The sequence below is a fragment of the Nematostella vectensis genome, chromosome 13 (genome assembly GCF_932526225.1).
Source record: "Nematostella vectensis chromosome 13, jaNemVect1.1, whole genome shotgun sequence".
Classification (NCBI taxonomy): domain Eukaryota; kingdom Metazoa; phylum Cnidaria; class Anthozoa; order Actiniaria; family Edwardsiidae; genus Nematostella; species Nematostella vectensis.
The window spans coordinates 13,581,242-13,607,463 of record NC_064046.1 but is presented as its reverse complement, the minus strand read 5'-3'; the positions used below and the strand labels follow the sequence as shown (position 1 = coordinate 13,607,463).

General features: G+C 38.0%; 2 protein-coding genes across 5 annotated transcripts; one reads left to right on the top strand and one right to left on the bottom strand.

The window, feature by feature from the left end:
- Positions 1-2,817: 2,817 nt before the first annotated feature.
- Positions 2,818-25,837, bottom strand: LOC5503621 (WW domain-containing oxidoreductase). Of its 4 annotated transcripts, none has more exons than XR_007306204.1 (10): positions 25,563-25,837; positions 24,951-25,015; positions 24,716-24,773; positions 22,796-23,075; positions 22,341-22,426; positions 21,451-21,636; positions 20,894-21,155; positions 19,847-20,093; positions 16,223-16,535; positions 2,818-8,882 (listed from the first exon to the last, which is right to left on the bottom strand). XR_007306204.1 is itself a non-coding variant. In XM_001624583.3 (9 exons), exons 1-8 carry the CDS (start codon positions 25,706-25,708, stop codon positions 19,890-19,892), a joined length of 1,287 nt encoding a protein of 428 aa, XP_001624633.2. In that variant the 5' UTR covers positions 25,709-25,837; the 3' UTR covers positions 2,818-16,535; positions 19,847-19,889. The 4 variants fall into 4 exon arrangements, 1 of the variants encoding a protein (XP_001624633.2); XR_007306205.1 differs by having other exon boundaries at positions 2,818-3,968; XR_007306206.1 differs by having other exon boundaries at positions 2,818-3,920.
- Positions 14,649-19,501, top strand: LOC5503622 (histamine H2 receptor). The gene is made up of 4 exons (XM_001624592.3): positions 14,649-14,907; positions 16,228-16,572; positions 17,417-17,676; positions 18,929-19,501. The coding sequence occupies exons 1-4, from the start codon at positions 14,649-14,651 to the stop codon at positions 19,034-19,036; spliced, it is 972 nt and encodes a 323-aa protein (XP_001624642.3). The 3' UTR covers positions 19,037-19,501.
- Positions 25,838-26,222: the final 385 nt, after the last annotated feature.

Below are 26,222 nucleotides of genomic sequence, written 5' to 3'. Positions count from 1 at the left end.
ACGTTTGGTTGGAGATATACCGTGCACATCAATATGTCTATAATTATCCATATATGTTAAAAAGCTTCCTTTAATAACATTTTAAAAACAAGATTGATTACCTAATTTAATAAGGCGAGGAGACGGGTATATCGGAAATTTTGTCCACTAAAATGGAAAAACAAACCACCCCGCTCAAAATCCTGGCTACAGGCCTGAGGCCCGTACCCAGGATTTTTTTGGTGGTGGTGGGGGTGGGGGGGAGGGGCAAGTTTTCTCATTAAAATCTGACCACACCTGAAAGAACATATTAGGATTTTTTTATGCCATTGCAGTATCTCCACAGGAAGTTAATTACCAAACTGGTTACAAAAAAGTTTGACTTTCAGATTTATGACATACCAGAGTGATCTAGAATACATTTTTATTTAATTCACTTATGCTTATAGATGTTAATATGAAAACCAGGAACACATTTTAGAAAAAAATGACTCAGTTTGGAATAAAAAAAGACAGAAGGGAAACCAAGTCACAGAGGTCGACCCATGCTATGCTAGACATACATATACACATATTTCAACTCAAATCATTTGATAATAATTGATATCTATTGATAACAATTGATAACAGGAAAAATTTGAGTAGGTATCAGTTGTTATCAATTCTGATTACAATTGATCAATTGCATTTTGGTTTGCAGTTTTTTTTTAATTAGTCACATTACCCCTGTACTTTTCCTCTCTAGTAAAGAACCTCACTCAAAAAAGTGTCACACAAATACAAAGAAAATATTGCCTTTTCTTTAGTTATTTCTAGTCTACTTGCCTTGCCATCTCTTCCAAACCAGAGAGAGAAATTAACGATCCTTAGAGTTGTATTTTTTTAAAAGCTGTTATCAAATACCAATTATTTAAGTTTTGTTATGGTAAGGCCTAAAGCATAAATGTAATTTGTGCTCACACTACAAGTTATAAGAAAATTTTTTGTATTTTTTAGGGTTCTGGCTCATCTAGACCAAAACCATTTCAACTGGATCCTCTTGAAGGCCATCATTCCTCCATTGCCCCTTTGAGTGCTAGACAAAAGGCTGTAGGAGAAACACTCAAAATGGCCTTAGTACAAGTCTTGGAGTGTGCACAGCCACATTCCTCTCTCTCACAGTGCAATGTTGAAATTACTAAGGTATGATAAGCAGATTACCATAAATATTGCTGTGGTGTGCTAAAACATCTGTCAGAATTATGGTTTGACCAAACCCTCCACTATAAGTACTGTCATCAGGTCTCTTGCACAGAGGATTGAATTGAGGATGGACCATAAGAAATGGGGAATGGGGAGCTTTTTTGCATTATTTTGTCTCTTCATTGTTTGTATTTTTTTTTTCAGATTTATTTCAAATTGCATGGATTTTTTTTTCTTACATCAACACCCCTATAATTTTTTCTAATGACCCCCAAATTCACACACTGATTCACGCATTGGTTTATATAATTTATTTAATGATTTTCAAGTGTAACATTGCTTGCATGGCTAACATTGTTTTGTATTGTGTATAGAATTTTTTTGTTCACACAACTGCACTCATTATGTACCCATGCAAGAATCCTCCATGCCCACGCTGCTCATAGGGGCGGTGGACCTGTTGGGGCAGGGGGGTCGCCCCCACTTTTGCGATGTTTCTTTATATATGAACGTTTTTTTTTAATCAACCCGTTTCAAGCGGTACATATGCAACCATCAACAAATTTGTTGAACAGTTTAAAATCCCATGCATAAAAACCTAGGTTATCCCCCGCATTCTTATAAATAGCGCTTAAGAATTTGAACCACCACCCACCCTTCCCCCTGAAACCACTACCCACCTCCCCCCAACTTACGCCCCCCCTCCCACGTATGGGACTCCGCCGCCCCTGACTCAACAGGCTACTCCAAATTGGATAGTTCCTGAACGGTGAGGCTAGAGGTCTTATAGTAGAAATGTGTCTTACATATTGAGTTTATATATACATTTTATCCAAATCGCTCTTTTTTATCAAAATTATACACTTCAGATAATTGGACACAAATAAATATTTTTGAAAAGTTGCCAGATTTATTATAAACAAGCTCTACCTTTGCTACATAATGGCAGCATGACAATGCTGAATTTTTCTTTACATCCTTTTTTAATTGTCTCTTTAGAAAGAGGTTCCGGTTCAGGCTGAGTTCTAACAGCTATAGCAGAAGCCACTTTCCCCTAACAGCTATAGCAGAAGCCACTTTCCCCTAACAGCTATAGCAGAAGCCACTTTCCCCTAACAGCTATAGCAGAAGCCACTTTCCCTATATTTCTTCTGTCATCAGGTTAAGCTGGCAAAAGACTATGGTCATGCCACAGTGTATTGGAGGCTTGAAGATGACACTCTCAGTGAAGATGAAATTCAAGCAATTTTTGACAAAAACAGCAGCTATTTAAGGTATAATTTTAAGTTGCAGTGGTCATAGCAGTAATGTGGCCGCAGACTAAGTAAACCCCCTTATTCTTATATCTACAGATTAAATACATTGGAACCACAGTAAACACCCACTATGAAACAGATTCTTTTTTAAGTCATGATTTTATTTCATTATTCGGACCATTCAATAAACCCTACACCAAATGGAGAACCCCATATAACTGGCACATGCTTTTTTGGGGCTAGAGAGTCTGTTATATATGTGGAGGCTACGCTATAATAAGGTTTGTCCATTTAGAAATCAAGAAATTTCGATTTTGTGGGGTAAAACTTTCTGATGTGCATATATCGTACATGTAGTTAGTAGAGGGAGATGGTGTCGGGGACAACCAAATAAACTCACTTATATTCTCTTTACTTTATTTCTTGATCACAAACTCTCCGTAGTAATAGTACACTCGCATCTCAACTCTAGAGGCACAACCCCCTTTTTTACCTATCTCGAATTACAACATGATCACATAACAAAACTAAATATGTAACGTAATACAGTATTATAAAGTAACGCAATCTTGCGGGTTTTCTACTTCCGGACAATGGTTATGAATCTTAAAGGACATGAACAATTGGTGCCTTCTGATGTTAAACAATCCTGTAATGTGATTTATGAGATTGATGAATACTACATATTCAGGAACAAATCCATTATTGATTTATTTGAATCAAAGCTATTTTATTCACTTTTTTAAATCTTTGTCTTTCTCACTTTGCATGTTCTATTGCCATTATACCCTGAGATCTGACAAGTGGGGACTAAACTCTCTAGAGAGCAGAGCTCTATTGAACAATCTCTGTGGGCTTACAAAGCAAGCATGATAGTATTGGTTCGAATTTGCATCAATGCTGTGAATTTTGAAACGATCGAAAAGCGGTGGTATTTATGCAGAAAGCAACAATATTCTTCATTTACTCCATATATTCTTCGTTTACTCCATATAACCTATTCTCTTGTACTGTACCCTTGACTTCTGCACCTACACAACAATGTGAAAAAAACAAAAAAACAAACAAAAAACAGACAAGGACTTCAGCCTTAGACGTTCGGCAGGTTTTGTAACCATTCTCTCTATTAACTATGGTACAATAGTCTATGGTATTTTTTTACACATTTATTGTTCCGTGTACAAGTTTTTTTTACACATTTATTGTTCCATGTACAAGTTTTTTTTACATTATTCTTTTTTTCATTTTTTTAACATTATACTTGTTACATCTGATTTTTTTTGTTTGCTTTGTCTTTCTTATTATTTTTCTTTTCTTTTACATTTTCTTTTCTTTTACATTTCAAGTACCCATGAATTTACGGATACATGTACACATCACACTACACACAAACACACAAAGAATGAGGCATATACAATACTCTATGGCAAATTTTCTTTGTCTTGAGATAAGCAATACTGGCTGAAGTCGATGCTGTTTCCATGAGGCTTTAGATTTCAGCTTCTGTTGTTGAAGGGGAGAGATGTAAGACATTATAAATGCCACACATTTCTAAAATTTGTAAAGATTAAAGATTAATGTTTCCTTGTGTCCCTTCTCACTAATGAATACAAAACATTGACATCAATATCAATATCAGTGACTAGATTTGCAGCCTTACATGGCCAGGATTTTATTTGCCATTTTGCTCTTTTTTCATTTTTTTTCTCTCATTTGAGGGGACATATCAATTAAGTTATGTTCTGGCCCCCAATCATAGGCGATACATTAATTGTCAATATTTATTTATTTCAGGCAATCTCTACCATCGTACCACTCTCTTTTTCATACACCTCAACTAGTTTTCACCAAAGACAGAGAGGCACAGTATTTGACTGATTTACACAGACTGTTAGATAGCAAAGACAAATGAATATGCTGCAGAAGAGGCGTGGCCATTAGACACCAAGAGGAACATGAAAATGCCACAATAGGGGCGTGGCCGTTAGACATCAAGGAAACATGAATATACCACAGTAGGGGCAAACTGTCCAAAAAGTTAAGTACATTTTACAAATTACCCGCAGACCAATCACAGCTCTTTAATCCGATACTTCGAGCTTAACAAGCAAATGTCCAGCCAACAAAAGGCATTCTTGGCTATGCGAAAAATACAACACATGATTTCCTAAGGGGATAGGCTTGCTAAGACATTAATTACTCAAAATGGTCTAAAACCTTATAGTATTCAAATACTTTTTTTGCCGATTTAGAGGTCTTAGAACTCCTTTCCCCCGGGGAGGGGACTCTCCAAAAAGTAGAGGGGGTGATCTTCACCTCTTTTAGGGTATAAAGTTTTGACCAACTGATACCCCTTAATAGTCCGGCGGATATGTGTTTGAATTGCGCACTTTTTGCTAAAGTTACCAATTTTAGCCCAGTGATAGTTTTTAATACCCTTTTCAAGATAGGTTATAGAGCCAAGCTCAGGTTTTAATTTCTAATTAATAAGGAGAATTGATTTGGCCGCCATTTTGAACCGGAAGTAAACTACCTTTTTATAAAAAATAAATAAACTTGCACATTTTGATACTGTTTTTCTCTAGACAACTAATATAAAAGTCAATGAATGTATTTAAACCCAATATTTTTGAAAATAACCGTAAATTTGTCATTTTTTGGGACTTTAAAGGTGATAGCCACCTTTAACCGGAAGTAGTCGAAAGTAAAACCTCGGACGTTTATTTCATCCCGCGCCCTCTAGCAAAAGACACCAATTTTATTGCAGTTGTAGGTTGAAATAACCTTCATAAGATAAGCTATGGTGCCAAGATAAAATCGGCTTGTATCGCCGATTAATATGGTTTATTATAATTGCAGCAATTTTGCACTGGAGATTAAATTTGGCATTTTTGAAAGCACAGAGGTGCACATCTTGTTTAAAAGTCTACGACTAAAATATTCATGAAATCCATTTAATACTTGTAAAAATAAAAAAAGGCAAAACTGATTAGGTTTCTTTTTTAAACCGGAAGTAGGTTCCCAAACCTGTTTCTGCACACTCTAATCAAACCAGATTAATGCATATACAAATAAGCAATGAAGCGTTAAAAAAAAATAGAATTGCACAAATGATAAATGCACCAATTTGATATAACGAAAATGTTTTCTTTCTATGTGAGCCTCGGCATTTTGTTAAAAATTAGTGAAATCTTAGTCAGGCTGGACGTAAGTAAAAATAGATTCTTATAAAACAAAAAGAGTGTGGTTCATAATACGTCGGCCTAACGTAATAACAAACTCCGATGAGAATTGTTTTTTTAATTTATTGCAGTTCAGATATCTTACAGCTTTATCATTAAACGATTCAATGGAGCTGCAAAGGGCTGAACATTTCATGCTGGCTTGGGTGCAAGTGCAGCGTGCTGGGCAGCCTATCTTGCATCTAATAGTTCTTGGTTCCTCATCTAATAGTTCTTTGGCTTTCTTTACACGCCTTGGAAAGCTCTAGTAGCGTTTGTCCAAAGCGGCTATGGCATACTGTTGTCCATTGTGCTAAAAAGACGGAGGCATTGAGACAGGGAGGAGTGCTTGCCCCCAACAATGGCCTGCTTGAAAGGCAGCTTTCTTGGTGTGTTGTATGATAGCTGCCTTCGTCGGTAGAATGACATTAAATGCTGTTCCTTTCTTCGACTCTCTGTACTTGTTCGGTCGTATAGAAGCAGTGGAAAGCGCTCAAGTGTTGCCAAACATTCTGTCTTTTATCTTAACTGGCCTGAAGGCTAGCTGTCGAAGACCATCTGTGGCTTCGGGGAATACAGCAAGTACTGTCTTATCCCCCTACCCGCACAACAGGATACAGTATCACCTGTAAATGCATGAAATTCTAATTGGCGAGATACTCCTTTGACTCTTCTGTAGAAAAAGGAAGAAAGGCAAGAAGAGTGATAAGCGCACACCCGAGGCCACCAGATTAACAGTTCCTACTGTTAGAAACTGTTCATCTTGTAGCACATTCATGTGTGCGGTCGTTTACAGACGTTGAAGTCAATTGGTGGAGCGGCCCGCTCCCGGGGTACTTGGTATCCCCACCAGGCTTGTCACATAAGCAATTGCTTTTGTCTCCTTTCTTTTCTCTTGATCCAGCTATTGAGCATGAATGTTTGGTATACTTGGGCTGGTTATATGTGTCTTTTAAATCATTTGACGACTTTCGAAAATTGTGAGTATCGACGCGTGACTTTTCACTTTCGGATTAAATTATCGGCCATTTTAATATCCCGAGATAATCCGTGTTTAAATGGGATTTTCTTTTGGCTCCATAGCTTATCTTGAAAAGATGACCCTAAACTACTCCTGAAACAAGTTTTTTTTAAATATTTTTGTTAAAAGGCGCAAAGTGAAACAAGCGTGCCAGTATTTACTCTTGACTACTTCCGGTTCAAAATCGCTGTCCCTGTAAAAGTTACAAAAATGAAAAAAATCTTGTTACTTTAAGAACTCTTTTGTTTAGATGCATTCTCTGACTTATATTTTATTTGTCTATGAGTAAACTTTCTTAAAATGTGCGAGTTTATTTATTTTTTTGGAAAAAAGTTAGTTTACTTCCGGTTCAAAATGGCAGCCAAATCAATATTCATTATTAATCAGAAATTAAAGCCGAACTGAGCTTGGCTCTATAGCCTATCTTGTAAGAGGTATCAAAAACTATCACTATGCTAAAATTGATATCTTTAGCAAAAAGTGCGCAATTCAAGGTAAAATCTGCACATATCTGTTGAACTATAAGGGTTGTTGAAAGATATTTATAGAATTCGACCAACTGCTATTCCTTAGGGGTGTTAAAATGTTTTTTTTTTCCAATTTTGCCATCCGTCACAGTATAAAATTCGACCAACTGCCATCTCTTAGGGGGTCTTTTTCGATTCTGCTATCTCTTAGAGTACAAAATGTCCTTAAACCACACCCAATTTTCTATCTCTGTGGGATAAGAATTTATGTTGATCCACCAAAGGTGCTCAGGGTAAAAATCCATTTTGCTTACGATCACCCCCCTCATGGGGGTCACATCCCTCCCCCCTGGGGTTACATACCTCCCCCCTGGGGTTACATCCCTCCCTCCTGGGGTCACATCCCTCCCCCCTGGGGTTACATCCCTACCCCCCTGAGGTAGTAACAAAACACACCAATAAACATAATATGTCGATAGAGAGCGTGCAGTACTTGTGCAATAGACACATTTCAACGCCAGAAAATGACACATTTCAACGCCAGAAAATGACATATTTCAACGCCTGTTCAATTCTGTTTCGAAGCCCTGTTGTGTTTTTGAAATTAGTATAATGGTTTAATTTCATATCTAGAGAATAAGTCTGTTATCCCGAGGCAATCGCTACAACAAGAGATTATCAAATTACAAATGAAAATTCGATCTCGCATAATTTTTCTTCCCTTGGCCAGGTGTGCAATTTTGCCAATAAACGATAAAATAGAAAAGTAATACGCTTTTCCTAAATAAGGTTAAAATGAAGATTGGCTTCGGGGAAAATCTCGTTAATGAGTCAAACCTTCCTACTCTAAGTGGGGTAACTCTATACTTAGTTAAGATGTCTTGATTGTAACCGCTACCGATGAAATATAAAAATTGTACAGATGGCCACTTGCCCGGTAAAAGTCTGCTTATTTTTGGAAACCGTGGAAGCTTTCTGCTTGTAACGAATTGCCGGTGTTTCCAGTGTGTAAGTACTACCCTTTTTTACGTTTATGTTAAACGGATTTTAATAGCAGCCTCGCTTAGGATGCCTTGAGGTGCGATGTTTATCTGTAATTTCGCTCACGATAAAAAGGAGATCTTTTGAAAATAAGTTCAAAATTTCGTATTCAATGGCTGTTATTTTGTTGGGAGAATACTTATATGTTTAACACGGCTAATACGTTATATCACTTAAACGCAAAAAAGGGGAAAAAGTCGGAGACCTGTACAAAACGATGGGGTTTTGTAGAGATAAGGCCTTCGAGGAAATCTGTTTATAGTTTTTATTTGCTGAATTGTTTTTAGCCGCTTTAAATAGGGACCTTAAGCAAGGGCGACGGCTAGGACAACGAGATCAAAAGACATGCGTTCGCGTTTGACCATCAATTCCAATTTAAGTGCAATAAAATTAGCAAAACAATATAGTCATAGACATAAAAATATACCAAGGACATCATTTCCACTGTAGCGAACGTAGTTAGAGGAGTTTATAGTCCAACGTCCGCGTCTTCAATTAACAAATTGGGAATTTTCACGTCTTAGTTTGGTGGAAAACGTATGAAAAATGTATCAGACACGAACGCATTTTCTCATTTTCACGTGCTGATTCAATTCTGAACCAAATTCCATTGTTTTCTGCTGTCCCGTCGTCCACGTTTCCGTCGTTGTTGCTCAAGGTCCCTGATGTAATACTTTGACATTGTCTCGCCCTCTGCTCCACAGTTGACTCGAACCTACAAAAGGTGATCGAAAACAGTTATCGAGAGCTTGTTTATCGAGGGTGAAAATATCAAATAAAGTGGTGGTAACGCTCGAGTAACAGTTACCGCAACCTCATCTAAGAACCTAGAATTTTCAAGATCAGGCTGAATAGGTTCTTATGAATCAAGGTACCTTTTAAAAAACTAGGTTGTCTTAATTCTTAATAGTCACTATAACAATAATAATCAATGCTGAACACAACATATAAGCCCTTGTGGTATTGAACTTCAATGTACCAATTTGTGAAAAGTATTTTCTTCTCTCCCTCTTATTTTGTTCTTTATCTTTATGGTTCTTATACGGCTCTGTTCAGCATGTTAAATAACAATATAAAACAATATTTGAGAGTGATAAGGATATCATGATAGTATCCCTTAATTTCAGATCTAGTCCGTCAGCTTTATTTCGTCCAGTTTGCAATCTGACACGACGCAACATGTTCAACATTTCACTTTTAAAGAGTCTTTAAAAGTGAAATGTTACTCTGTGATTCCAAAACAATGGACAAAAAGCTCTTTCCGTGAAATCTTAGATATTAAAAAAATTGAATATCCCTTCACCCCGAGGAAAATAAGGCTTAAGACATACGTTGAACCGAACATGTACCTCATTCAGTCGAACCTATTGCTTTGGAAAATAGGTTCATGGAAGGAACAACGTATACCGCGTTCGAGTTAGCCTCCCTCGCAGGCGTTATCTACTTAGTTCCTAATCAGTTCCTAATGGTAAGGGGGGTGTTAATTTTTAAATAACAAAAAAAAAAGACGAAATTATCTATTTTCTGTATAGAATACGGCTGGAAATACGCCAGCCAATTTATACGCCAATTTATATCGATTTTTGCGCTATTTAGCGGATTTAGCTAAATTTCTATTTGAATCATTACTTGTATTTGAGTCATTACTTGTGCAAAACATTTAAAAGGCAATCCTAATAGAAGCAAAGACTCATGGTCTTTACTTCAATTCAGATACCTTCTCAAAATCATTCAGTACTATTTGCAAAGATTGATGCTATGTGTTCCTAGTTTGACCGCAGAATGACTTCTTAAATAATTATATGTAACTAGCTACACCAAAACCTAACTGCACGACATCTAAAAAAATACGGACAGTTGGATAGAAACTGGACTAGAAGTGACCGGGATATAATTAGAATCATCCGAAACGAGTGGAATTCATCCAAATTCATAGGGATTTGCATCATTTTTAGTCTCGGTGCCTAAGGGCCGAATACTATTGTCATTGTCGATGTCCGTGATGTGATGTGAAGTTTGAAATCGAGGCTGCACGTGTTCATAGCGTGATCTTAGCCTCCATACGTGACCAGCCGGTAAAGTAATTCCTTTGCTATTTTATACACTATTTTAGACACTATAGGTTCTATTGGCTCGTCTATATGGGGGAGAAGACACAATAGAATAGCTGAAAGAAGGAGAGTTCTACATGTTACATCTTCTAACTGAGATACTACTTTGGTAATTGTCTTTTAAACGACAAAAGAAACAGAGAAACCAAAGCAGAAAAACAGCTACGCTATAAAAAAAACTACACTCAAAATATTTCCTTCACTTTTCTCTGCCTTATTGGGGGCCCTGTGTTTATAGTGTTTGGCAGGAAATTCATGGGAGTTCGCACGTCCACATTCAAGCCAAATGCAATCAAAGTTTTTTACCAACACGTTTGTATGGGCATTGAAAAGCACGAATCCTTGCTTCGTCGGCCCGGTCTTGATTTTTGGTAATGTTTTTGGTGGTGAGTTCCATACTATTTTTTGTGAAATGTTTGTAGCTAACTTACACTGATGATCGGCTAAGCTTGAGATTTGTTTTGTCATACTTTACTTATTTACGAAGAAATCATGGACCGACAGGATATCAGAACTGAATCTAAAAACAAATGGAAGTTGAAAGTGGTTTAGAATCAGTTCTATAGCTTAATCTAATAGTTAAGTATCTAATCGATATTATTGTGGCAGTTTTAAAACCTATTTGAAATGATTGTTTACAAAAGGCATGCGCTTTTGATGGCTTCTTTCGTGTCGTGCAAGACTGCAAGACGCAAACAAAAGTCTTCAAAAAGTGATATCCTGTCAACATTGTGCTTTATTATTATTTTTCTCCTGAACATAAAAAGTTCTGGACGTAAATGGTGCTTTTGGCTGTGAGTTAGAAATACTTTTTGGGTCTCTGTGGAGAGCTAGCTCCAAAATGGCGCGTTTGCGAGTGCTTTCTCCACAGGTAGCCCAGGCTCACGTTGAGTGTAGGTTTATTACAGAGTTTGTATGAGCGAACAAATCTCGTTGAAACAAATATGCTGATTTGAAAATAAAACAGTAGCTTGAAGTTGCTACTACTCAAACCCGCCATCATTTGCCATTTTAAGCTGTTTTAGCCGCTGCGAATTTTTCCCGTCGCCTTCTGTATATAAAATAGACAAGGTTGCAAACTCCGACAACTGCGTTCGCTCGAGCAATTAGCATATAAAACTCGTGAACCTCGCAAGAACAAGCGATTTGATTGGTTGAGAAACTCGGGATAAAATGCAATATACATCTCCTAGGAGGTATACTATTGTATATAGTTGAATTACGGATATCCAAACCCACTTTTGAGTAAGAAAAAATGAAAAGTCACTTTGTTTGAAGAAAAACAATGTTCGATTTTTTTTTTTCGTAAACAGTTCAGAACACTTTCTGGGGCGGCGCATGTATCACTCTTTCTCATGCCCAGTTCTATCGCCTGTTGTCACTCCACAGACACCCCAAATGGATGATCAACAGCGCAGACTTTTTAACAAAGTGAGTGGGTCTCAATGTGGTAAACCGTAAAAAGTCAAAACAAACAAGCTTTAAATCGTAAATATGAGGAACAAAATAACAGTTATTTTTTATATACTGAATTTGTATTATGTTGGAGTTAAAAAGTGTATTAATACACGCTTTTTATTTTATTAGCGATTCCCGTGAAATGATCAGGAACCGTCAATCTTAATCCGATTTGTGATAAATCAATTCATTCTTCTAGAAGTGTAGTTTTAGCAAATGCTATCGAGAATTTGTCTTTAGATTAAAGTGGCAAAGGCTTAAAGTCCCATTTATTACGTCCGGTGCGTTTAAATGAACAAGGAAATAGTCCTGCATGTAAGTGGTTCATTGATATTTTGTTTTCACTTATCTTAAAAATTGCCTGCTAGCAGAGGCACGGGAAAATGAGCTAACAAGCAAGGTTGACTCAAGAAAACAAGCTTAAATTAAGGTATGATGTATTAATAATTTCAATCTTTTTCATGTTCGTTTTTCTCAAGAAAACAAGCCCAAGTTCAGGTATGATGTATTTATAATTTTAGTCTTTCATGTTCGTTTTTCTCAAGAAAACAAGCTTAAGTTTATAATTTCAATATTTTTCATGTTCGTTTTTCTCAAGGAAACAAGCTCAAGTTCAGGTATGATGTATTTCTAATTTCAATCTTTTTCATGTTCGTTTTTTCAAGAAAACAAGCTTATGTTAAAGTATGATTTATTTATAATTTCAATCTTTTTCATGTTCGTTTTTCTCAAGAAAACAAGCTTAAGTTAAGGTATGATGTATTTATAATTTCAATCTTTTTCATTTTCGTTTTTCCCAAAGAAAACAAGCTTAAGTTAAGGTATGATGTATTTATAATTTTAGTCTTTCATGTTCGTTTTTCTCAAGAAAACAAGCTTAAGTTAAGGTATGATGTATTTATAATTTCAATCTTTTTCATGTTTGTTTTTCTCAAGAAAACAAGCTTAAGTTAAGGTATGATGTATTTATAATTTCAATCTTTTTCATGTTCGTTTTTCTCAAGAAAACAAGCTTAAGTTAAGGTATGATGTATTTATAATTTCAATCTTTTTCATGTTTGTTTTTCTCAAGAAAACAAGCTTAAGTTAAGGTATGATGTATTTATAATTTCAGTCTTTTTCATGTTCGTTTTTCGAGTGTGTTTTTCCCGAAAATTACTGCCGTTTGCTCGTCTATATTAGTTTAATTGTGTAATGTCTGCCCAAAACTCATATTTAGCTTGGTGATAAATTGCCTTTACATCGAGTTGGGATGTCGGAAGATTGACTTTATTAAAGAATCAGCTCAGTTAATTTACCTTTAACGTCCGGTGTTTTCATTTAGCAAGATTGTATTTGTGTTAAACATTTTATCATTTGTGTTTTTTCAACCGGATTTGTGCACGGTCTTCAATAATCTTACTTTACTATCTCTCCACTTCATGATTCCGTGCGAGTTCAATAGAATAACGATTTGGTAAGTGTCTATTGATAAAAGCTTATCGGCTTTGGGATCCAGAAATATTCGGATTTGGTTTAGCTTACGCCCGTTTTACCGCTTACATTTTTAAGGCATGACTCTTCGTTATCGAGAAATGGATGAAAAATATGTGCATTTTCGTCAGGCTATATTGGGAAAGCGCCTGCAGTTCATGTACGCACCGAGTGTCAGTTTTTCTGTCCAAGAGAAATAGTTTCAGGTTTCATGTATATACGAACTCCAACTGAACAACTTTCTTCAAAAGCCTCTAAGAAAAAAATAATAAGAGATTTGACTTAAGCTGAGTCCGGTGCAGCTGTCTCACAACCTTAAAATCGAAACCGATTGGGGTGAATGGTTTCAAAATGTGTATAGACATTGAACAGGAATCGCACATTACAAGATTTCAAAAAGAAAAGAAGGGTGGTTTCAATGTAAATGTCAGCACTTATCCTTTTTCTTGTATAGGTGAAGTAAGCTCAGAGTGTACGTCTAGTCTTGTGTTCACCCTTTTCGCTTCATAGATGCTCGAGAAGCTTGCAATTCAGTTGTTGTGGGCAGAATTAAAATATAAATTTTTTTCAATCGCACCGTTTTTCTAACAAGCTTATAGCGAATTTAAGATTTGCGACGGTGGAGGCACGATGACGGCAGACAGAGCGAAAAGAGGCAGTGAAAAAATGCATTTTCAAGTAATCCACCTGCCATCGCTTTTATTTTTCTGAAAAAAACTTTGAGTTGAAAAAACATATCACTTTCAGAGACACGCAAATATTTCTACTATAGAGATCACTGTTTTTTCCTATTATTACTGATTTCATCCGCAAGCTGTTCAGTTTGTGGTTTCCTTTCACTCGAGAGACCTCATGGAAAGCCTCTATACAAGGCCACATCTGCTGGACGGCTATCAAAACTGGAGAAAATGGCCATAAACAATTCTGTATTACCTTCGAGTATCGATGTGAAATCTTGACAAACGGCAAGAATCATGTGGGCAACGTGGATCCCGCAGCCTTTTGTAAAGTCATATAAGAAAATGATGAGAGAAGAAACTGTAGTGTTTTAAAAAAGACACAGTACGGTCTTGCGAGAAATAGAGGTTATGGTCTGTTTGTATGAGAAAATATTATAAACTTTAGTGTTTTAAAAAATGACAAATAGTTTTTTATGAAAGACACACCACGAGCTCTCGAGAAATCGTGACAATTTTGTTTCACAGCGGTTAAACATAATTAATGGCTATTAAAAATTAATGAGTTTTGGAAGTACTTAGCAAGTTATTTCTACTAGTTATTTCTAATGGCCTCCACTCAATCGCCCTCGCCCCAAGGTTTTTCAGACCATTTAGAAACAGCATCGAGAGTTATGGGTAATTTGATCAGCTATAAAACCACTTGTTTTGTTTAGGTGAAGCGAGAGTGATGCTCGTCCACGTGATTTTCACGTGATCAACATGCCGTTTGGAGCAGGGCATTGTGTGGGGATCCCGTCCCCACTGGAGGTGTCCTTGACGAATCTTTCGCTGTCATGTATCTTCATGGTCTTCACCTTAGTCGGGAATATTCTGGTTATCATGGCAGTGGTGGTCAACCCGTACAAAGACCTGCGCTCTCCCTTCACTTTACTTATTGCAAACCTCGCGGTGGCGGATTTCCTAGTGGGTGCGCTTATGGAACCGTTGTCTATCTATATACATTACCGCGAATCGAAAGGTAAGAAAACAAGAAAAAATGCCTGTTAGTATTGTAAAAGGCTTAGGCCTAGCAATGCTGCCAGCTCTGCCCGTTTTGCAAAAACTCTTGCTAAGTCTGCATATTTGTGGATAGAAAGACCGTTGACATAAAAAAAAAAATGTTAATAGGTGCACCTACTCTAGAGAAACCATTATAAGTACTGTTTTTGTAGTTTTGAACGCTTCATGTAAAAGTTATCAGAAGCCGATGAGCGTGTGTTGTAGGTGTGTACACTTTTGATATCCGTGAATAGATCGATTATGTTACTGGGAGCATTTTTATTTCGGACATCGTGTATTTGGCAGCATATATTTTCATAAAAAAACAAAAATTAATCGGTCAAATATCAGCATCAAGAAAAAGCGGGATTGCATGTTCTCTACGTTCAGCGAAGTACATGAAACGAATAACACGTTTTTGTAGAAGCAGAATTCTAATGATACAGAATTCAAATGACACTTATCCGCAGATCCCCATACTGTTAGAGCATAGAAGATATAGGGTGCAGTTAAGGAATTGTATATCTGTAAGAGTATCTTGCGTGGAAGAAAAACACACTATTCTACCACCACTCCTATCTTAGTTCCTTCCGAAATACAATCACTCAAACTTACATCAATCACATTCTTTTGTCCCTTCACGTAGCTCTTGTCCAGTATATAAACACACCATAACCTCCACTCCAAACCACCCCCACTGTACCTCCTCTTCCTTTGCAATCCTCTAACCCCCCCCCCCCCCCCATTCTCCTAGCTTCCCGTATACCCTTTCAGTATTTAATAATCTAACTTTTGCGCCTGTCCTCATAGATGACGTCACCACGTTCCATGAACGAAAAAGCGCACGAGACGCAGCCGAGCTGTGACGTCTTCTGTACATATATATTAAAGCCGCATTGTCACCATTTTACTTCCGGTCGATTACGTAACGGAAAACGCGAAAAATATTTCAAAACATTGAAAGCAGTGTGTCTATTGGAAGTTTCTTTGCGGATGTGACTGCTAATTCTGAGCGGATGATAAATATCTCGGATTCTAATAGATTCTTTTGTCTTTTAACGGTTGAGGTTTCCGTCGGACCTCCGGAAGTAAACTGGTGACAATGCGGCTTTAAGAGGCCATCCGCACAAAAAAATCCATAGCCATTTGTTTTACACAGCAATCAAAATAGTTTTGGGGAGCACGTGCGCATGCTGACACCAAGCGTGTCTGTGTCCTCTAATAACACATGGTCCCTTGACCATCAGAGCCTGTAATTTACGAGTGTAGTTGTATAAACAAAATACTCTTCCTACCCCAGGCCTCAGTATCCAGATGGCGTGGCTCTCCCAGACGACCTACTTTCTTTGCTGCACCGCATCGCTCCTCAGCCTTGCCGTCCTGACCGTCGACCGCTACCTGGCCATCACCAGGCCCGTGTGGTACCGCGCAGAAGTCTCCTTAAAACGCGTCCTCTTGACCTCGCTCGCGACGTGGGTCCTGTCCATGGCAATCACTTCATTATACTTCTTGGTCGGCTTTGTATCGTACGCATTTATGTTCGCAAACGTCGCCATTCTCTCTACTTTCCTCGTCTTTATCTTCACTTATGTACGGGTATTCCAGATACTTAAGGAACAGATGGAAAATTTGAGTGCCATGGAAGGTAAAAAAAAAAGAAATAAAGACATGATAATGATAATAATAATAAAAATGATAGTGATAATAATAATAATAATAATAATAATAATAATAATAATAATAATAATAATAATAATAATAATAATAATAATAATAATAATAATAATAATAATAAAAATGATAATAATAAAAATGATAATGATAAAGAAGTTAATTCAAACCTATTACATTTACGACTGAATTAAAGGCTGATTACATCAATAAATATTGAATGCGCAAAGAATGGTGCCTTAACAAATAGGCTGGGTAGTATAATGCATTAATCAAAATATATATTGCAGATTTTTTTAAAAGGTTTTTAAGGAGTTTTTATTTTATCTCATCTTTTTAATATCTTTAGCTTCGTGCGAATATCCTCCTGGTTATTGCTTTTCTAAAATAAGTGGTTAATTTAAGATTAATGCTTCGAGATATTGGTTAAATCTATGGGTGCAGGGCCGTATCAGGGGTGGGGCACGTGCCTCTCAAATATCCTTAAATAATATTATATATAATATCCTTAAATATTAACATATAAAATATCCTAAAATATTATTATATATAATATCCTTAAATATTAATATATATAATATCCTAAAATATTATTATATATAATATCCTTAAATATTATAAGGAAATGACCAGTAGGCTGTGCCTCCTAATGTTTTCTTAATGTTTCTGTATCGTGACCCCCAATAATTCGAGGCCTGCTACGGCTATAGGGTAGATTAATGGCTAGTTCTTAGTTAGATTATCTGTGAAGCGCGCAGAAAAGGCTGTTTAGGGGCCATAAAAGCATTTAAAATTTATTTATTTTCTTTTTCTCTCAGGGGTCAACGCGGCCGCCGAGCGACGCCATATCGATCGCGAGGCCCGTATCACCCAGACTTACATGACTGTACTTATCGTATTCCTCGCTTGCTATGTCCCGTCATGCATCATGATCTACCTTATGAACATGTGCAGTACGTGCTCCTGCGAGCTCATTCATTGGTTCAGAGATCTACAGTATATCCTGGTGGTCGTGAATTCTCTGATAAATCCGCTGGTATACGCGATAAGGATGCCGAACTTCCGCCGAGCAATACTGGTAAGAGCTTTATTGTTTACTTTTAAAGAATGTAGAGCAGCTACTCATTTGTTACCATTTGCACTTGGATTATGGTCGATTTACCAGGGAATTTATAAAATACCCATCCCATAAATGAGTTCTGATACTTAATTAAAGGTATTTGATTTGAAATATTCCGTTACTCGCTTGAAGTAGCCGTCGTGATAGGGTGTTTTGTCGTTACTTGCTTGAAGTAGCCGTCGTGATAGGGTGTTTTGTAGTTACTTGCTTGAAGTAGCCGTCGTGATAGGGTGTTTTTTCGTTACTTGCTTGAAGTAGCCGTCGTGATAGGGCGTTTTGTAGTTACTTGCTTGAAGTAGCCGTCGTGATAGGGTGTTTTGTAGTTACTTGCTTGAAGTAGCCGTCGTGATAAGGTGTTTTGCCGTTACTTGCTTGAAGTAGCCGTCGTGATAGGGTGTTTTGTAGTTACTTGCTTGAAGTAGCCGTCGTGATAGGGTGTTTTGTCGTTACTTGCTTGAAGTAGCCGTCGTGATAGGGTGTTTTGTCGTTACTTGCTTGAAGTAGCCGTCGTGATAGGGTGTTTTGCCGTTACTCGCTTGAAGTAGCCGTCGTGATAGGGTGTTTTGTCGTTACTTGCTTGAAATAGCCGTCGTGATAGGGTGTTTTGTCGTTACTTGCTTGAGGTAGCCGTCGTGATAGGGTGTTTTGTCGTCACTCGCTTGAAGTAGCCGTCGTGATAGGGTGTTTTGTCGTCACTCGCTTGAAGTAGCCGTCGTGATAGGGTGTTTTGTCGTTACTCGCTTGAAGTAGCCATCGTGATGCGTGTTTTGTGTATAGTGGGTATAGTGCGAAAGTGTGTAAAATTAGGGGCGTGTCTAGAGAAAAAAAGCGAGGTGGGGTCAGGTAGTAATCCTGAGCACGGATCAATTAAATTCAAATCGGCATCCTTTGATGTAATCACACAATAACATTTATTGCGCCCATAAGGAAAGCTTACTGACACATCCGACGAGAAAACCTTTGTTAAATGGCGTTACGTCGATGCAATAAACTACTTGGTTGTTATATTGCGCGCGGTGGAGGGGGCGGGAGGCATAAAGCGGACTTTTTAGAATAGACATCTCCTCACCCCTCTTTAATTGTTTTTATATTTGAGCGGACCTTTCACTCGAGTGGGATGGCTCACCCGAAAACCTCGAACCTCCCTACGGGGTAGTGACTGTGCTGGTAGGCGTGTATATGACATGTTTTATTTCTTGTTATCTTCCAGGCAATGTTTAAGGTCTCTATGTGTTGCCATAGTAACATTGTAAGACCTCCAGAAGATTTGAATGCTTCCACAATCGCCACCCAGTCTGTCTTCATCACAACTTCTTAACAAGATACTTGCACGTATAAACACCAGGATGCGTACATATAGATAAAGTGGTTTCATAAACCCAAACACACCCGTTAAGTGAACTATAATAAAGTGTAATAGTATAAAAAGATCTGGGCGCCCGTTACAATAGCCCCAGCTTTTTCGCGCAGCCTTTCAAACAGAACAAACTACGAACGAGTTCGCGTTTTCGCGCAGCCTTTCCAACAACGAGTTTGCGTATTCTAGGATAGAAAACACTGAAATTCAACATAACCGGCAGATTTGCAGGCTAGGTACAGAGTACCACTAAAATGAATACATAAAATCTAATCTAATACAGCCTAATAGGAGACTATGGATAATATGCAGTTGTAGATCAATCAAGCAATCGCTTTATACATGTTACGCTTTATGCATTTTAAACCGCGTTCAAGTGAAAATAAATGTACTCAGAAAAGTGGGTTAGCCCTGACCCCTCAGCCCTGTATGTGTACTTTTGCCTCGTGTCCACTTCCCGATGTTAGAACTATTTCTAAACGATAAACATGTTTTAGTCAACTAATAAAGGTTGGTTCTAACTAGGGTAGCAAAAAAGCAAGCGCAACACAGGTGACAACACAGGTATTTAAAAGGCACAACTTAAACCCAGTGCATGCCGTGCAAGTAAGAATGTAAGTAAGACTGCAAGTAATACTGTAAGTAAGACTGAATCATTTAGCTATTCCGGCCACCCTGAAAACGCAAAAGTATCGACAATTCGAGACATGCATTCGGCTGGATAATGATTCATCAAGGTAAGATTGGAAGTGCAGGCCCGTTTATACTTACAGTTTATTGAAAGACAAATCAAGCTTATGGTGCGAGAAGCAGTTCAAAGATCAATTATGTTGCTGCCTTGTGGTCTCTTTAAGCTCGTAACCAGTCTCTCGCTTAACGTCCACAAGGCGCGAGCCTTATCCGGGTCAGCGGCCTCGACAGACGGCTCACACGGTCGACAATTTATGAAATATTGGCCTCCAACGCCGTTCAGTTCTGGCGATACCGCACAATAAACAACAGTCGAGGCGGCTTGCTCCTGAAAGTGAAACAACCAGTTTCTCTTTGATAAAGATTTTAGGACGTGTGATTCAGGTGGGAGGGGGGAAGTGAATTGATCTTAGCTTTCGAGGAACTCTTAAGAAGGTCGCGAGGGAAGAGGGAGGAAAAGAAAGCAAAGAACGAGGAAGTAAAACAAAAAGGAAGCAAAGAACGAGAAGGAAGAGGAAGGGGTGAGAATGATGAAAGGAATACGAAGAAACAAGGACAAGAAGAGGAGTGAAAAGAAGCAAAGAGCGAGAAGGGAAAAAACAACGAGAAGGAAGAGGTAGGAGAAGGAAGAAAGGGGAAGAAACAAGATAATGTAGGAAGGATGTGGAGGAGAAACTAAGTGAAGGAGTAAATACAAGGTAGAAGAGATAGGAGAAGGAAGAAAGGGGAAGAAACAAGATAATGTAGGAAGGATGTGGAGGAGAAACTAAGTGAAGGAGTAAATACAAGGTAGAAGAGATAGGAGAAGGAAGAAAGGGGAAGAAACAAGATAATGTAGGAAGGATGTGGAGGAGAAACTAAGTGAAGGAGTAAATACAAGGTAGAAGAGATAGGAGAAGGAAGAAAGGGGAAGAAACAAGATAATGTAGGAAGGATGTGGAGGAGAAACTAAGTGAAGGAGTAAATACAAGGTAGAAGAGATAGGAGAAGGAAAAGGAGGACGAGAAGAAAACAAAGGAGCTGTAGGGAGAGGTGAAGAAAGAAAAGCGAGAATAATAATCTAGGAAGAATTGGATAGAAAATTCGCTGACCTTACAGTTGGACAGTCATTTAATTGTGTGTACTTACAGGTGTTTTAGCGAACAATCTTGCTATTCGAAATATTAACCAATAACACCACGACTTTCCATATAAGGAGGTATAGATCAGGTTCCCAGGATGCACTGCGTTGCACGTGACTCCCTCGCTACTTAGCCTTCGATTGAGCTCCATGGATAGCATGATGGAGCACAGTTTGGACTGGTTATACGCGAGGATAGAATGATACTTATCCCTTGAAAGTGGTACTGTTGATATATGCAGTTTATCAGAGTAATTCAGATCCTGAAATCTAGAAACCACAAAAGAAAGAGTAACGTGTGAGTGTTAAAAGCTTTGGTTTTGGTCGTCTTTCCATATTTAGGTGCTACGGGAGGGGTGGGTGGGGCGCTTATTCCCTTTTTCATAGAAACGCTAATTCGAAGCAGTGCACTCATTGAAACCTGGGCGCTGAAACGAGCAGCAGCTGTAGGAGGGTTTTAAAGAAGCGACCAAAAGTAAGAGCGAGTTCTTTACCGAGCATTGTACGCCCCCTCTCCTAAACCATGCCACATGCCTGCGGATCCCCAACGCATACTGACATATACCTGTGTGATTCTGAAGAAAGCATGACAATTCTTGCGGGTGATGATGAACAGAGCACGTCCTGGAGGAGCTTGATGAGTAGAAAGTGACCGAGGTAGTTTACAGCAAATGTATATTCAATATTATCCCCAGTGCACCTCCAGGGTCCCCCTAGCACACCAGCATTGCAGACCAGAACATGCAGAGGCCTGCAAATATTAAGACTCTCAATCCGCCGCCACTTTGTCATAAACATTTTTTTTTATCTGACTTCACCATAAACAACACAACAGGAACAAAAACACTTCCCCTTGTCCCCTTACATTAAAACATGTAAAATATGAACAGTTCAGCATACTTGAATGTACGTTTAGCATTACATATATGACTGGGAGGTCCGTATCATGAAATACCGTGACCGAGGTCTTGAAAATACCGAACGATCGGCCAAAGGCCAATATGCACGCGTTGCAAGATCATTGTGGCGGGAAATTGTCAAAATACAGGGAGTTCAAAGCCGATTTTCCTTAAAGTCGGTGATTCTAGATAAAATGGCAAATAAAATGCCGTTTTAACGTGAAACTTTATAAAGTCGGGAGAAAAAAGCCAGTTTGATGGCCAATCTGCAAATCGATCCCATATTTCGGGCTTAGAAGGTGAGCGGTCGGTATCGCGGGGTCCGGACCGTAGGATACCGGACCTCACGAGCCAATCAGAGCGTGCTATTTTCTGGGTACCGAACCCCGAAAAATAAATGAATGTACATATTTAAAACATTCATCCATATACCCCTATGCCTGTCCCTAACTGTGCTCCTACTTGTTTTAACCAAAATAACAATATCTTCATTAACCATTTTTGGTCTCACCTGTGCATGTTATATGCGCAATTTTGTAAGCAGTCTATAACTTACATCGACTTTTTCTTGAACTTGTCTACAAAATCATGTATACTTGCAAATGAAGCCAAGTCTACAAACATGACTTCAAGCTTACAGTCCTGAAAATTAAATGTTAAAATACCAACATCAGTCCTAAGGAACTTTGTAGCAATAGTACAAGGTATATTAATATGGCTGCGTGTGGGTCAACTTTGAGTTACAATAACCAGTTCTATTTCCCCTTCAAGTTTTGCCATAATTGCATTAAGGCCAGAATGCACAAGACAAAACAAGACAAAATGACAAGACAGTGCTAACCCCAAAACTACTGTAACCCAAAAAATCTTACAAAATTCTAATCTCTAGCCATCTTTGAAGACCCAAATCGACGTGGAGACCCGAAGTGGGGGAAGTGTGCACACCCATGTGTACACGCCCGGAAGCTCAAAAGATGACCAGAAAATCATATCTAGGTAATAGTGTGATACCTTATTGGTTTCCTTTATATGAAGCTCAGCCTTATGTGCCTTTTCCATATCCCTGCATGCCATTACAACATGTGCTCCATGTGCAGCTAGAGCACTAGCTGTCGCCAGACCTATGCCACTGCCTGCTCCTGTTACCATGACGACACGCCCATCTAAATTCTCATCCTTAAGGACATCATAAGTGGTGGAAGAAGCGTCATACTTTTGAGATATGTTTATGCGAGATGTTGATTCTTTTGATAACCTAGGGTCAGTAAAAGTTGTTTGGTGGTTGACAGTGCTGAAAATAAAATAATAAAAAAACAATGATTAAAAGGGAAAAGTACTATTAACCATGGCTTGCCTCTCTAGAAGGCAATTTATACATGAAGCTCTGAGTTTTTTTTTCCAGAAGGGGGTAGGGTAGTTGCTTTAAAGCAGCAGAGTGCAATTTTTTTTTCATTTGAATGGAGGCGCATCCGAGCACTAATCCCATCCCCTCCTGCCTGAAACATAACAACAGCTGATAGTTTAACAAGTTGATTTTAACATATTTAAACCCTAAGCCTAAAAAGGTTTGGTTAAGTTGGGTGATTCTTCAACAAATCAAAGGGCTCTGTGAGCCAACTCGTGAATGCAAATTTGTTTTTCTAGTTATTTTCTTGTGTGCATAAAACATATACAGGATGACTTTTGAACAAAGGATGAACACATCCAAGATGCTGGGATTACATAAAATGTCCTTGCTTTTCGATGTGATGAAACAACAAGAACAGTTTAATTTGATTATTTATTATTATTATAAAAATTAAAAAAAAAAGAAAAAACAGTAGGGATCAAACCTCCGGTCTCTGACGTCTTAGACAAGTGACAGAACCATATACCACCGAGGCATTGCCGAAGTAACCTCTGAGTAAAATAAGTTTTTATCCTAATTGGTATCTCACCGTTTGAACTGCTTTTGCTAGCATGTCAAATCTCGCCCTATTCTCTACGGAAACAGAAGTTAAATACCCGACATAATTAATCAAGCTACAGTCATATGTATTTTAAGCATGTCAACATTCTAGAAACCCGCAAAATGGTTATTGATCGTTTCTTGATGAATAAGCATGTTTGAACGAGTTTTGTTTGATATTTAGCACTTAACTTATAAAAAAAGAATTATGGAAAAAACAACTTATTAAAGTCCATACTATTTTTCTTGACCTTCAAACAGAGGCTTTCTTTTATTACCCTGCAAAGAAAGGCCCTGCTAACTGAGGCTTTTCCCTTGTGTTTCTCTGACTTTAAAATTTGCAGCTTTGGCTATCTGCTCTTTCAGCACAAAATCACTCTTTCAGCACAAATTCAAACAAATAACACGAAAACCCAGAGACATGAACACGTACTAGAAGAAGGAGAATTAAAAGCTTTGCTAGCATTTTATTTGTTTTGTAAACTAACAACTTGAATTGGACTGAACTGTAGAAAATCGATTGACGTCAGTGACGAAGGCGCATGCGCATGCTCAACCCACATCAAAGACTTTTCTGTAAAAACTAGCTTATATATACTTTACGGCTATAAAACGTAATGACTGTAGCGGTCACAGGTCGATGACAAGGCTCTTTTAGAGTACTAAGCTTTAACTGGAAGTTGGTCACCGGAAGTTTACAGGAAGATCTAAAAATTGCACAGAAAGACAGCAAAAAGTTTACAGATGATCGATCCAACGATCCAACGATCTGACAATAGAGTGACAGAAGACCCTCCAATAATGCTTTGCAAGCATTCACGAGTTAAAAATGTGAGCAATTCAGCATTGAAATCAAAACTGTCAACTATTTTTTAAAAAATCAGTTCATTTTCATAACATCAGTTTGCTCATAAAGCTTAAGTGTTTTTCTTCAGGTTATCTTGTTATAAAGGCTGAAATATCTTGCACATGTATCGACTTACTTGATGTAAAATACATCTCCTTTCCCATCTGACTGTTTTAGCCAACCAGCTGGAAGAGCTGAAATATGAGCATAAAATAAAACAAATAAGATATTAATTATTAATCAAACAAAAATGATAAATTACTAAAATTCATAAATCAGAATTTGTGATCATCCTTATCATCACTACCATTTTGTGTGTATACCTGTAACTAAAAGCCTGCACTATTCTACAAGCAAAAAAAGATTATTACCACCAGTGACTTTGCGGATTTTGCCAGTCTTCGGGTGCTGCCATTGAGTTGTCTTGGTCAAATGGCTAGAAATAAAATATGAACAACAGGAAAGTAGATATTACAGTGAAACATTCCTACCCAGGATTAGCTAATTGGGGGTGCACAGTTTTAGGTATATGGAAAAAGCATAGTAATTGTGAAGATCATTCAATGGGAAATAACCATATTTTTGCAGCCAAGGGGGGTGCACACACACCATGCAGACCCCCCCCCTGGTGTGTGTGCCTGAATAGTGTGAGGGTTACTTGAAACTACAATATTTACCCTACCCCCCCCCCCCCCCCGATCCTCCTCTGACAAATTACCATGCATTTGCATGTCAACTCAACTTTTTCCCAAGCCTAATTTTCTTTAAAATATATATACATTTGCTGTATTCTCCTGCATTAGCTATCTTGGTACTTCTAAAACATTCACTGTATTTTCTCGAGATTTTTCCTAAAGCAAGGTTGACAGCTCTATGCATTTGTCTATGAATCCACTTCACATGACGACTCAGATTTGTAAAGTTCCAGAGAAATTATAAACTTATAAGGTTATAATTATCATTCTCATATATTTATCACTTACTTTGCATAGTAAACTCTCCCTGTATCAGTAGTCCTTACTTCCCATTCTACAGGGAGTTCCTCGTCCGAGTCCTGACTAGAAAGACCTTCTTCTGCTAAACTCCCGTCATTTTGAATATCTACTTTATGTTGCCCATCGACAGACATGCTCTGTAAGCCCTAGCATCTAGAAAAAAAGAATTATAAAAGCTAAATCACAGCTTCCAACCTCTTTATCACTTTATCGAATGCTGTTCTGTTGTTGTTCGTTTAGAGAGAAAAATCAAGAAGTCGACAAGGCGTTACTCGCAAGAATTTATTCTCGACCCAGTCTCCAGTCTGGTTGGTGGGGTGGAAGGGGGGGGGGGGGGGGGGGGGGGGAGAGATTGTGTAAACCTGTATTGCACATACGCAAAATTGATTTTTTTTTTTCACATTGCAAGCGTTAGCATACCGGAAAGTGGGAAAATTTAGATATGCACCAGCGTCAATAACCAGATCGATAAATTAAAACTGACCCTTTATCTCCCTCTTAAAAACTACCAGAAAATATTCCTTTAAAGCAAGAACATTTTAATGCTGTGTATTAAGCCGTGAGCACTTTGCTGTATATCGATACATGTAGTTAGAAGAATGTTTACTCCACAAAATCTAAATATTTGACCTCGAGGGCACTTCAGCT